The 12,580-nt window shown below is 46.3% G+C and overlaps 1 protein-coding gene across 1 annotated transcript; it reads left to right on the top strand.

The window, feature by feature from the left end:
- Positions 1–4,834: 4,834 nt before the first annotated feature.
- On the top strand, positions 4,835–8,279 carry LOC110287154 (uncharacterized protein C53C9.2-like; the record flags this gene model as incomplete). The annotated part of the gene is made up of 2 exons (XM_021153800.1): positions 4,835–4,874; positions 7,699–8,279. Coding segments are annotated over exons 1-2 (621 nt in total), but the record flags the coding sequence as incomplete, so codon positions are not given.
- Positions 8,280–12,580: the final 4,301 nt, after the last annotated feature.

Here is a 12,580-nt window from a genome sequence, read left to right as displayed (position 1 = left end):
CCTCCCTCCCTCCCTCTCTCTCTCTCTGTCTCTCTCTCTCTCTCTGTCTCTCTTTTCTTTCTTTTTTTGGACATTTTATTTATTTACATTTCAAGTGTTATCTCCTTTCCTGGTTTCCCCTCCAGAACCCCCCTATCCCACCCACCCTCCCCCTGCTTCTATGATGTTGCTTACCCACCTTCCACCCACTCCTACCTCCCCACCCTGACATTCCTTTATACTGGGGCATTGAGCCTTCCCAGGACCAAGGGCCTCTCCTCCCATTGATTTCCGACAAGGACATCCTCTGCTACATATGCAGCTGGAGCCATGGGTCTCACCATGTGCACTCCTTGGTTGGTGGTTTAGTTCCTGGGAGCTCTGCGTGTGCGAGTCTGGTTGGTTGATAATTGTTGGGACTGCAAACCCCTTCAGCTCCTAAATTCCTTTCTCTAACTCTTCCACTGGGGAGGGTGTCCTCATTCTTAATAGCTGAATAGTATTCCATTGTGTATATGCACCATATTTTCTTTATCCATTCTTCAGTTGAGGGGCATCTGGGTTCTTTCCAGTTTCTAGCTATTATAAATAAAGCTGTTATGAACATAGTTGAGCATGTGTCCTTATTGTATGGTGGAACATCTTTTGACTATATGCCCAGGAGTAGTATAGCTGGGTCTTAAGGTAGAACTATTCCTAGTTTTTCAAGAAACTGCCAAATTGATTTCCAGAGCAGTTGTACAAGTTTGCAGTCCCACCAGCAATGGAGGAGTGTTCACTGCTCTATATCCTTGCCAGCATGTGTCAAAGCACATTGTTAAGAGAAGGAATGGGACCCCAGATTTCAACAGGGGTCCAACAAGCTGGGCTATTTAATGATGTTTATTTCTGGAGTTTCACTGACGCATGCCAGTTAGCTATCCTGTGTCCTGCTGCACTACATATCCTCTGGTATGTCTTGGAGAACTGAGATCGTACCACCACTCAGGGTCAAGAGGGGCTGGATAAAGTTCTAATGGAAATAACAGCCTCCCACCTTTTGCTGTGGTTCCCCTCACATGAAGTACATGTCTGACACATGTACCAGTAGTCCTGATGGATAGACTATCAGACCCTCTTCCTGGGTGAACGGCACTGAGGCTCCCAGCTTGGGGATTTCCCCACCTGTGCCTGACAGGTCATGGGGCTGTGGGGGAGACCATGGATTAAATACACCCAGAGGTTTCTCACCCTCCTAGCCCAAAGCCTAGTGACATAGGTATGTGTGTTTTCCCAGATGTGCTTGACTAGCCTCAGGGGAAGGATCCTCTCAGGTTCCCTAAAGGTGACAATTATACTCACAAGCTGAGTAAACCAGGGTAGACTTGGGAATTCCTCAATGTGCAATGTGTATGGGAGCTTCATGAGCAGACATGTTCACAGAACATTTTTGGAACAGTGCCAGGAGCCCAGGGATTTCCAGCCTTGGGACTGTCATAGACTAGGTGCTGCTGAAGAGGTAGTCTGAAGTAGATCAAGTGTGACAGGAGAAGGATGGGAAAGGCAGGCCTAGGACAGCGCAAGAATTATGTACTTATTATTACCCATGACAAATCCTGAGCTATGATTAGAATAGTCCTTCAAGTGAGTAGTAATCTATCTTCAGGGGTACAGGCTGTGGTCAGCAGAGACTAGCAAGGAGGAAGAAGGTTTCACTAGCCTACAGGGGAAGAAGGAATATATAATTATATGTATGTATGTCTGTATATGTTGCCCTTATATATGCATTTGTGCATCCTAGAAACTATAACATTATGTAGGAATAGAGTGAGTTAATATTTTACTTCTGAAATAAGGAAGTATGCTGAGTTCTGCTAGGTTGTTAGAGCCTCCTCCTCTTGTCTAGGGATGGGAAATGTTTGCATGAACCTGAGAGGGGATGGGGAGGGAAAAAAGGTGGGGCAGGACCAGGTATGAGAAGAGACAGGAGTGAAGTCCAGAGGGCCAGAAAAATTAATAGAAATAGGTAGCAGTGTGGGGGTGGGGAACTTGGGGAACTACTAGAGTCCCAGATCCCACGGATGTGAGAGGCTCCCAGGACCCAATGGGGATGGCATTAGCGGAAATACCCAACAGCAGGGAGGTAGAACTTGAAGAGACAAGACCACCTCCAGTAGATAGACAGGGCCCCCAGTGGAGGGGGCGGGGCCACCCACCCATCTAAAAATTTTAAATCAGAATTGTCTCTGTCTAAAGGAAATGCAGGGAGAAAAATGGAGCGGAGACTGAAGGAAAGGCCATCTAGAGACCGCCCCACCATGCAATCCATTCTAGCCGTCTATAGTCACCAAATCCTGACACAGTTGCTGATGCCAAGATGTGCTTTCAGACAGGAGCCTGGTATGGCTGTCCTCTGAGAGGCTCTGCCAGCACCTGACTAATACAGATGCAGATGCTCACAGTCAACTATCAGACTGAGCCCATGGACCCCAATGGAAGAGTTAGGGGAATGGCTAAAGGAGTTGAAGGGGACTGCAACCCCATAGGAAGAATAACAATATCAACTAATCCATATCCTTCAGAGTTCTCAGGGACTAAACCACCAACCAAAGTGTATGTAGCAGAGGACTGCCTTCTCTGGCATCAGTGGCATGGGAGGTACTTGGTTCTGTGGAAGCTTGATGCCCCAGAGAAGGGGGATGCTAGAGGGGTGAGATAGGAGTAGGTGGGAGGGGAGCACCATCTTAAAGGCAGAGGGGAGGATGGGGTGTGGTGTTCGTGGAGGGGAGGGGAGAGTGGAAAGGGGGATAATATTTGAAATGTAAACAAAGAAAATGATTAATAAATAATAAAAAAGAAAAGAAATGGTTAACCCAAGTACCTTGTCAAAGAACAGATGGTGTTTACTAAGGATCTGCTGCCTGCAATTGTTCTTCCTGCAATCATGTCTGATTGGGATGGAAATTTCCCTTGGTGGTCGTGGGACTCAAAATCACCCTCTCTGATGGCCACACAGTCAGGGATTAGAACACTGGTATCTAAACTATAAGAAACTGTTGCTATAGGTTGAAGCTGGACTTTTCATTTCCAGTCCCCCTCCCCTTTTCTTTTGAAAGGAGCTTTAGCCTAGGTCCAAGCCTCCAGGAATAAAACTGAGTTCTCCCATTGAGTGCGAGGCTGGTTCTTCGTGGGTCAGTTCTTTCATAACCAAGTAGCCACTGTAAAAGAGGTTGTGGCTTACTCTTCCTATTGCTAGTTACATTCAGTGACTTTGGAACCAGAACAGGCAGGATGTTAGCTGAGGAGCCCACAGTGGCTGCAATATGTAACGGCATCTACACCGAACCATGTGGACAATGGCATGTCAAAAAATGTGACTTTCACAATCCCTTTTTCCCTACCAATCCCTTCTGACCTAAGGGACTAAACCCTCTGTGAGTAGTCAGCAGTAGTGTTCTTAAGAAAGTGTCAAATACCTTCCAATGCTCCATTGTGAGAAGTCAAGTCCTTAAATTGTTATTTGATTAAATGTGCTCTTTGGCAATTTCATAAATGTATATAGTGCATTCTGGTCACATTCATTCCCAACATACACTCTGTCTTATGTCCTCACACCTCTGTCACCACCACCACCACCACCACCACCACCACCCTTGCCCAGATTTATGGCATTTGTATTGTTTTGTTGACTAGTCTCAAGACCTATGGAAATATCCGGTGGGACCTGGTGGGCTCACTGTTTTATACACAACTGAAAGCAATGACTGTCCCCTGAACAGGAAATGGTAATTGCCCATAGTTCAGCAGGGAGAAGTGGATTCCTGTTCTGACTATTTTATCTCAACTTCACAAAGGCTATAGTCGTCTAGATGAGGGAACCTCAAGTGAGAATATGCCTCCATAAGATCCTGCTGCAGGCAACCACTAATTTTCTTAATTAGTGGTTGATGGGGGAGGGCCCAGTTCATTGTGGGTGGTGCCACATCTGACTTGGTGGTCCTGGACTCCATAGGAAAGCGAGGGGAGCAAGACATAGAGAGCAAGCCAGAGATCAGCACTCCTCTGTGGTCTCTGTATCAGCTCTTGTCTCCAGGTTCCTGCCCCGTTTTCAGTTTCTGTCTTGACTTCCTTGGATGATGAACTCTGATGTGGAAGTGTAAGCCAAACAAGTGCATTCCTCAAGCAAGGTTTTTGTGGTCATAGCGTTTCATTCCTGCAGTAGCAACCCTAACCAAGACAGAAATTGGTCCCAGGAGTGAGGAGGATTGTGGAAGGACTTGGGAACATTGGCTAGAAAAAAAAAAAAAGCCATTGAGCTTTTCTAAGCTTGCTGAGCTGTTTTGAGGGAGCTTGGAAGATAAGAATGCTGAGAGCAAGGCAGAGGATGGAGGCCTTCCTTATGAGGTACCAGTGAGCAGAGAGACACTTTGTATATTTTCATTAAGAATCTGTGCTACTGGTTAGCTGGAGCAAAGAAATTACTTATGATTACCAGGAGACAAGAAGCACTAAAATGAAACCTTTCCTATATGGGGATAATCAATGCTGTTTTGTTGGAACTGAGACATTAGTGGGGGTCAAGAAGACACCAGCATCTCACTGAGGTGACCCTTTCTGGGAAGTATAACCTCAGCACTAGCACACAGAAGCTCTGTTCCAGAGGTGGCCAAGGCTCTACCTTGTGCTGACAAGTGAGCTTGGTAGTGTAAGAGTCACCCAGGTATCACTGGATTTGAAGGTGAATCTGGAGAGCAGTGGAGGCTCAGCACTCTGTGACAGGACTGGAGTTCCTAAAGAAAGGCCAGGAGAGTCTGTTAGTGGTGAAAGTGCAGCCTAGTTGCGGCAAGAGACCCCAGCATCTTGGAGATTCCACAAGATGACCGCCAAGAGCAGCAGCAGGGGTGGAGTGGAGTCAGGCAAGCTGTGTGTGCTGCAGTGCACAGAGCAGAGGGGTGACCCAAGCTTTCTGGATGGGCCCAGAAGATGATTGTGTAGATCGCAAACATTGGAAACTGAGTTATTTACACAGGTCAAATTCAACCGAATTTGTTCAGATTGTGACTGTGCTCTGATTCTTCCCTATTAAAGGAAAGAAGTTGTACTGGCTAGCTAATGCGAACCTGGCACAAAAACCAGAGTTATCTGAAAGGAGGGAATATTAATGGAAAAATGCCACCATAAGTCTAGGAAGTAAGGCATTTTCTTAATTAGTGATTGATGGGGCTAGGGCCCTGGGTTCTTCTATGAGAAAACAGGATGAGCAAGCCAAGGACATCAAGCCAAGGACATCAAGCAGCATCCCTCCATGGCCTCCTCCATCAGCTTCTGCCTCCAGGTTCCTGCCATGTTTGAGTTACTGTTCTGACTTCCTTCAATGATGAACAGTGCCCCAGAAGTGTAAACCGAATAAGTCCTTTCCTCCCCAAGTGCTTTTGGTCATGGTGTTTTGTCACAGCAATATAAACCTTAAATAAGACAAATATTTAACTTATTCTTTTTTTTTGAATTTACAGGACAGCAAGCCAGTAAGCAGCACTAATTTGTGGCCTCTGCATCAGTGCCTGCCTCCAGGTTCCTATCTTGCTTGAGTTCCTGTCCTGTCTTCCTTCAAAGGTGAAAAGTAGAAGTATAAGTCAAATGAGCCCTTTCCTCCCCAAGTAGCTCTTTTTCATGTTGTTCATCACAATAACAAAGCCAACTAAGTCCAGCCCCATGATCCCCTCACTCCCCAACTGAAGACTGGCTGCTTACAGGTCCAGTCTCACACATGCTCAATGTAGACAAACTACCACAGCTGCTCTGAGATCTTGTTTGTGTCATATAATCAGCTGAAGATAGCATTTCATATCATCATCTGGCTCTGACATTTTCCTGCTGCCTTTCCTCAATGTCCCTGCCCTTGTCTCCAGAGGCTTAGTTGGGATGGTATAAATGTCCTGTTGAGGGCTGAACATTCAATCATTATTTATTCTGGGCACCTTGATCTCTATATTCAGCATGCCTAAGTGGACATAAGAATTATAATTAAACAAAAGTGGTTATCAATTTGATAGTGGTAAGGCTGGAAATGGTTCAAGGGAAGGTAGCTGCAAGGGTCTGGAGAGGGGGTAACTGAGGGGCTGCAGGGAAGATGACTGGGAAGGATGACAGGGAGGAGAGAAGTGATGTAACTCTATTCCAATTAGAAATACTTTTAAAAAGAAAAAAACAAGGAATTAAAAAAAAAAGGATATTGCTGTGTTAGCAAGGGACAAAGTTTGCTTAAGGAAAATCTACCAAATGTAATCCTCCCCCAGGGACATCGTTCCAGTGGACTCTGCTTCATTTCTTACCTTCTAAGTGCAGGGCTTGAAACACATGGATAGACTCCTTCCACCACTATGTTGGTTCAGTCTAGAGAACATGGCTCTGTCAAGCTTGGCTGTACATTCTGAGGCATCTCACCCGTCCCAGAATCACAGTTCTGGGATGAGGGCTTAGGAAGTATGTAAAAGTCCCATCACAATGGAGCAAGCCTGACTCTAGACCTGGGCTATGCCTACTCTCTAGAGAGACCTTGGGTTGAAAGACACCTGCATAGGATTTTCTTCAGGCCCTCATTTCCTTCTTTGAGATAAATGGGGGAAAAGTCTTCTTTGCACTACCCCCTTCCCCTATACCACATGGGCTTGAAACAAAGGGCTGCCACTCAGAGAGGCTAAAGTGGACCACACAATGGGGAGAGGGGCAAAGGACCCTTTAGTCCTGGGTTGTGGGTTTCCAATATAAAGCTTGTATCTTTCTACATAGATTGATACTATAGATGAGATAACTTAATTCTGTGTCACTCACCTGTGGTGGAGGGTGTCTTTCTGTTGGGCCTCCTACCTAACAAACACACCCACATACACACACAGACCCCACTCATCTGATCATCAGATGCACCCTGGTACCTCTCATCTTTGAATTCCTATAGTCATTTGGGCTGAGCAAGTAGGATCTTTACTCAGGATAAGCGAATGTGGTTAAATCGTGCCTCAAAATCAAGTGTGTCAGGGAACAGAAAAATGTCATGTTTGGAGAAGCCAGCGGCAATTCTATTGTGCTCCCCAGGACAAGATTTGGTGGCAAACAGAGGTGCACATGGAAATCCAAAGGATGTGTGGCCCTTTAATCACTTAAGTGTTTAGAATAAAATACACTCAGTTTGTCCTACTTGGGCATAGCACTACTCTGGGGACATCCTGTCCACCTTGTAGTGAAACACATTCTTTATTAGGACCTATGTGAACAGTCACAACCAGCCAGCAGGAGCAGTGGGAAGAGAGCAATGCTAAACCAAGAAAGGGGTGTGTAGTGGGACAGGTAGGTGGTGAAAGCAAGGCTAGACCATGTGGCCTGGAAGGTAGAGTCCTCTAGCAGCCTATCTTAGCTGAGCAGTCTAAGTATTGCTGAAGTTTGACTAACTTCAGGCTGGCCCTTGGGCAAAACAGAGTTGAAAGAAACAGACCTCTGCTGTTCCCTCCTCTCCTTGAGGAGTGGGAGAAGAAACAGTATCTGTTTCTCAACGGATGCAGGGTAGGTCCCACGTGTCTATCAGAACACAGGAGTCTATTCTGGAAATCTGCTCAATTTTTTCCACTTTCTGACTACTCCCCTACATTAAGACAGGCTCCTTCTCCAGACTGACTGTGGGCCACCTTGTGACATCATATGACAAACAAAGAGGATAATGACTTGTTGGCTCGCTACTGAGGCTAGCTAGCACTCAGTGGCCCCTACTGGTGGAACAACTCTCTTGGAAAATCAGGCAGTCTAGAATTTCTTGGGATACGTTTAATGCTGCACAGTCCAGAATAGACCGGATGGCCAAGGAAGATGGCATTATGCCTGAGCAGGCATTTACCAACAAACCAACGCCTGCAGGTAACCACTCCATGGGGCCTTTGAGAACATCTAAAAAGAGAAACATTCCTGTAAATACCCCAGACAGAAGTCCATCTCAGGAGACACATATCCCACATAAAGAATGCTCTTCAGATAATGATACAGATTGTCTATCAGCTGATGTTGAGATGGAAGTGGCTGAGAATGAGCCCACCAGCTTACCATGCCCACCATGTTACCTTAGATATGGCTCTATGGTGTCTCTATACCAGGGATGCAGATCTACCCAGAAAGCTGCCCTCTCAGCCATATATATAACTGAAAACATTGTGATGGAAGAGGAGGGACAAGAGGAAGAGAAGATGGAGGAAGAGGAGGAAGCGGAGGAGGAGGAGAAAACAGAGGAGGGGGAGGTAGAGGAAGAGGAGGAAGAGGAGGAAGAGAAGATGGAGGAAGAGAAGATGGAGGAAGAGGAGTATGAGGAGGAGGAAGAGGATGATGATCAGTAGTCAGAGGATGATTGTATAATCTGTGTGCTACTCCACTTTATAAATATCTTCATGAATGCTGGGAGAACTCTTCCCTGAGAAAAATCAGCATTTTCTCTATAAAAGAACATCTTGAATTCTTACTTCAAAAAATAAACTCTGTGGCAGTAAATTAAGATCTTAACCTTGAGCTTAGAGTCTGTGTGTGATTCTATCTAAGCCTGGACACTGTTCCCAAGCTTAGCCTGCTACACACTTGGGTCAGCCTAGCCCTTTCATGGACAGCAGCAACATTTTTATGCCCTCAGCATCACGGTGCAGAAGGGTGTGGCTACTGACCTGGTGGTGTCATCTCACACTACTGAGGTGTCCCATTCTCCTGGGTCCCCACCTCCAGCAGATATTGCCAGGAAGTTTCAAGGCAGCAGCTGAGGGTCCATTAGCCCTGGATAAGCACACTTCAAACTAGCTGCCTATCTGCTAAGGGATGAACAGTACTCTACCCTGCCCCTGAGATACAGACCCCTCCTCTCAGCACTTGGGGGTGGGAAATTGCCTGACACATGAGGAAGACAGACAATAGCAACATTGCAAAAGAACCTGCAAAATGCTGTTACAAAATGTCCATCACCTAACACTTCTTAACCCACCTCAAGAAATTGTATTTAGGAATTTTAAGAGAAATAGCTGGGTGAGACTCACTTCTTCTCTTTGCCTGGGGGAACCTCTTCACAGAGCTCTTGCACTGCAGAAGGATTGGACATTGTTGGGCTTCTCCATGGGTTCTTCTCTTCATCACAGATTTACCAGGGCATTGATGTCTGCTCAGTGCCTAGCCCCTGACTGGCCATCTGGTCTCCTGTATGCTGTTCATCCAACTGCATGAGTTTTGACTGAAATATCAGCATAAGGAAACATGCATGGTGTGTGTCTGTGGACGTGTAGGGGCAGACAGGCAACACTATATATCTCAACTATCTAGACAACAGTAGGACCAAAGTAAGCTTGAACACAGAGATCATTTCCTGGTAATTTTTTTTTATTTCCATACATGTCAAGGTACTTGGGGCTGTGCCCTCAAGGCCAGAGAGGCAAATCAGAATGGAAGTCTTCATTGCCATTCCCTTCCTGAGAGCATAGCAGTCTAGATGGCTCTGGGAACACACAAGGTAGCCTGTGCTCTGCAAGGCAAAGGCGGCTCAATGCTGCCTTAGCTTTAGAGTCTGCACTGAAATACTGAGTTAACAGGGCTGTTATTTAGCTGCTGGCTTTGCACCATATCTGCCTCCTCCTCCAAGCCCATGGTAGTCACACCCTCCCCTCCAAGGGACCAAGTTCTAAAAGTCACTCTTTACTCAGTGTACTTGCTACCTGTCATAGGCATGCAGTGTGACATAGTCAGGTATACACAGACCAATTCTATGAACAGACTCTCTCCTGACTTTAGCTCTATGACCACAAACAGAAACAAAGGCCTAGAATGGAGCAGTAACTACTCCATTCTGAAGAACCCTGGCCTATGCACCTCAGCCCAGCTACTTGGGTGGGCTTTAGAAGGACTGCTGTTTCAAGAAGGTTCAAGACACATTCTGCAGCTCACACCAAAAGAGATCCTAAGGACACCTTCCTAAGATTCATGCAGTAGGTTCCTCACACTTGCAGGGAGCATCCACTGCTCTGTCAAATCTGCACCCTGGCCAGGGAAAGACCTGAGTCTCTTTAAGGGTCATTGTCCACTACTGTGTTTCATGGTATCGCCATCTCTATGAGCATTGTGATTGCTGACAGTCCAGTTCACATAGGGACTCAGCAGAGAACACCAATACAACTCACAGTCAGACTCATTTTAGGGCAAACCCAATATAAAGCTGTTGGAAGGAGGAACTAGCAAAGCTTACCTGCCTCAGATCCCCTGAGGCAGGACAGAAACACATCCCAGCCAGGCTTTTCAGAGTCTAAGCCATGTTCCGCATTCCCTGGAACTCCACTGAACTTGATGATCCAATGTCTTTGCTTGCACAGGTCTAATGGGTACCTGCTTGGTGAGAGGAGCAATACAAATGGCTGACGCTGAGATAATTGGTATCTGACTATGGAACTCTGGGGGAACTAGCAGGAGAGGATTGAAACTTGTAGAGAGAAGTAATTAGAACAATGTGTGGTCAGTGGTGACAGAGGTCACCATTCCCTAGTGGAATACACAGGAGAGAGCGACCCCTAGGCCTAGGCAGGGGGCTTTATAGCTGTGTGAATTGGCCCTAGCACAAAGGAACATTCTTTGTTCCTGAGCTTTTCATGCTTGTCTATGTCACTGCCACCAGTACTCTTAGCTCCCCAGAAGAGATATGAAAACATATGTCTTGAGAAACAATAATGATTGCTTCACCCTTGACTTGCTTCTGGAACACATGGGGCATCTGTCTGCAAGTCAGAAAATATCTTCAGTTAGTGGACTGCAATATTATTCTAAGAAGGCAGGGTCTAACAGGAGAAAAACGACATCTAACCAGACTGAAGACATCTCTTCAGATACAGGAGCAGGAAAGGGTTTGGTGCATTGAATCCCATTGCCCTTAATGTAATCTGCACACCACACAAGGCATGATTATATCATAGACCACAGACATACAGTCCTCAAAATCTTGTGTCTTGGTGAGTTCATAAACTCTGCATGAAGATGGCCTGGTTCATGTGAAGAAACACTGAGGCTTTTTACCTGTGTGCATTCACACTTAGGAGACAGGATACGAAAGTCTGGCAGGAGGCTTGGGCTGGCAAGGGTGGCCTCTGGCCAGTCCTGCATGAATACTGAGTCACACAGCAGAGAGAATTATGTATATATAGATGAGGTGGTTTTATGCAGGTTCAGGCTTACAGGCTCTGGGCCAAAGGTTTGTCTTTTTTTTCTCTTTCGGTGTGTCCCAGAAACTTAACTCTAGGGATCACTTAGTCTTTAAACATGGGCAAGCAGTCTTCCATCTCCATGCTTCGCAGACAGATTTCCAGTACAAGGGTGAATGGCTCTTATACTCATGTGAATGAATGTCTAGGGCCAGGGATGAGCACACATGGCCAAGTTCAGGCCCACACGGTATGACTGCTGATGTGGATTCCAGGGCACACCCCATCCCCAGTTAACTGGAATATCCAGACATAAGCTCTGATGCTTTTATCCAAGCTCTGACAGCTCTTATACAAGAGGTATAAAATGACACATAGCAGCATGTGTACCTGTACCTACACATAAGTATACACCCGAGGCCCCAGTGTGGGAAACCAAAACATACTCGGCTAAGCAGGCCCAAAGCCATCCCTTCTGCATCAAGGACTGGAAAGTCATTTATATGAACTTGCAGTAGTCTGAATTGAACTCTAGGAAAGTATGTTTGACATAACAGTGTGTGGGGAACTCTGATCATTCAGTGCTTGGGGCAAGCTCTGTATGTAGTACGGAGCCAGGAAGAAAAGAGAATTGAGCAAAAGCATCAGAAGATTAAAAGAGACAGGATGTAGCCATGCAAGGGCAGTGCTGAGAGTGATGAGGCCTTGCTGAAAGGTCCAGAAAAGATGCAGAGGAGAGCTGAGGGCCTGATGTAATGAGTTAGGAGGCAGGGCTGTGGAAGGAGCAAGACAGGACAATGAGTGCTTGGAACAGCTAGGGTCCAACAGGAGCACTAGCCCTGGCTGGCATGTTGAGGTAATGTGGGGGTGAGGCTCTGAGTGGCGACATAGAGGTCAGGGTAGGACATTAACTAGTGACATTGCTGGACAGGGATGTGGGAATATGAGTGGGGCTGAGAGTAAGGATGTAGNACTGGAAGGGCTGAGGAAGCAAGAGAGCTTGGCTGTGAGTTCTGAGGTAGGAAGTAGAGGCACCGCTGTGAGTACTGACCCAGGGAGGCAGACATATGGACTACCACAGAGAGGTTGTAGCTGGGGTGTGAGGTAGGAGTTGAAGATAGTCTATGAATACTGACCTAGTACACAAGATCTGTTTAGTGTCAGGATGGGACCTAGAAAGTATGAGGGAGTTTTGCTTTGAATTCTGATATGATGGAGAGAGAAGTTGAGCCTGCCTGAGATTTCTGAGGTAGAGTTGATGTGTCTTCTAGAGGAGTTGGGTAGGCCTGTGAGTTCTGAGGAAGGAGTTGGAAGGAGTTTTCAGGGGTGCCAGATGAACAAAGGCAAAGTTGATAGTGGTAGACTAGGGTGGCCCTGTGAGAAGTGCAGAGTCGAGCCCTAGATTCTGAGGTAATGTGTTCAGAGTG

Source organism: Mus caroli, chromosome X (assembly GCF_900094665.2).
Source record: "Mus caroli chromosome X, CAROLI_EIJ_v1.1, whole genome shotgun sequence".
Lineage (NCBI taxonomy): Eukaryota > Metazoa > Chordata > Mammalia > Rodentia > Muridae > Mus > Mus caroli.
Note: the sequence above shows the minus strand (reverse complement) of the source record. Positions and strands in the feature narration are given on the sequence as shown.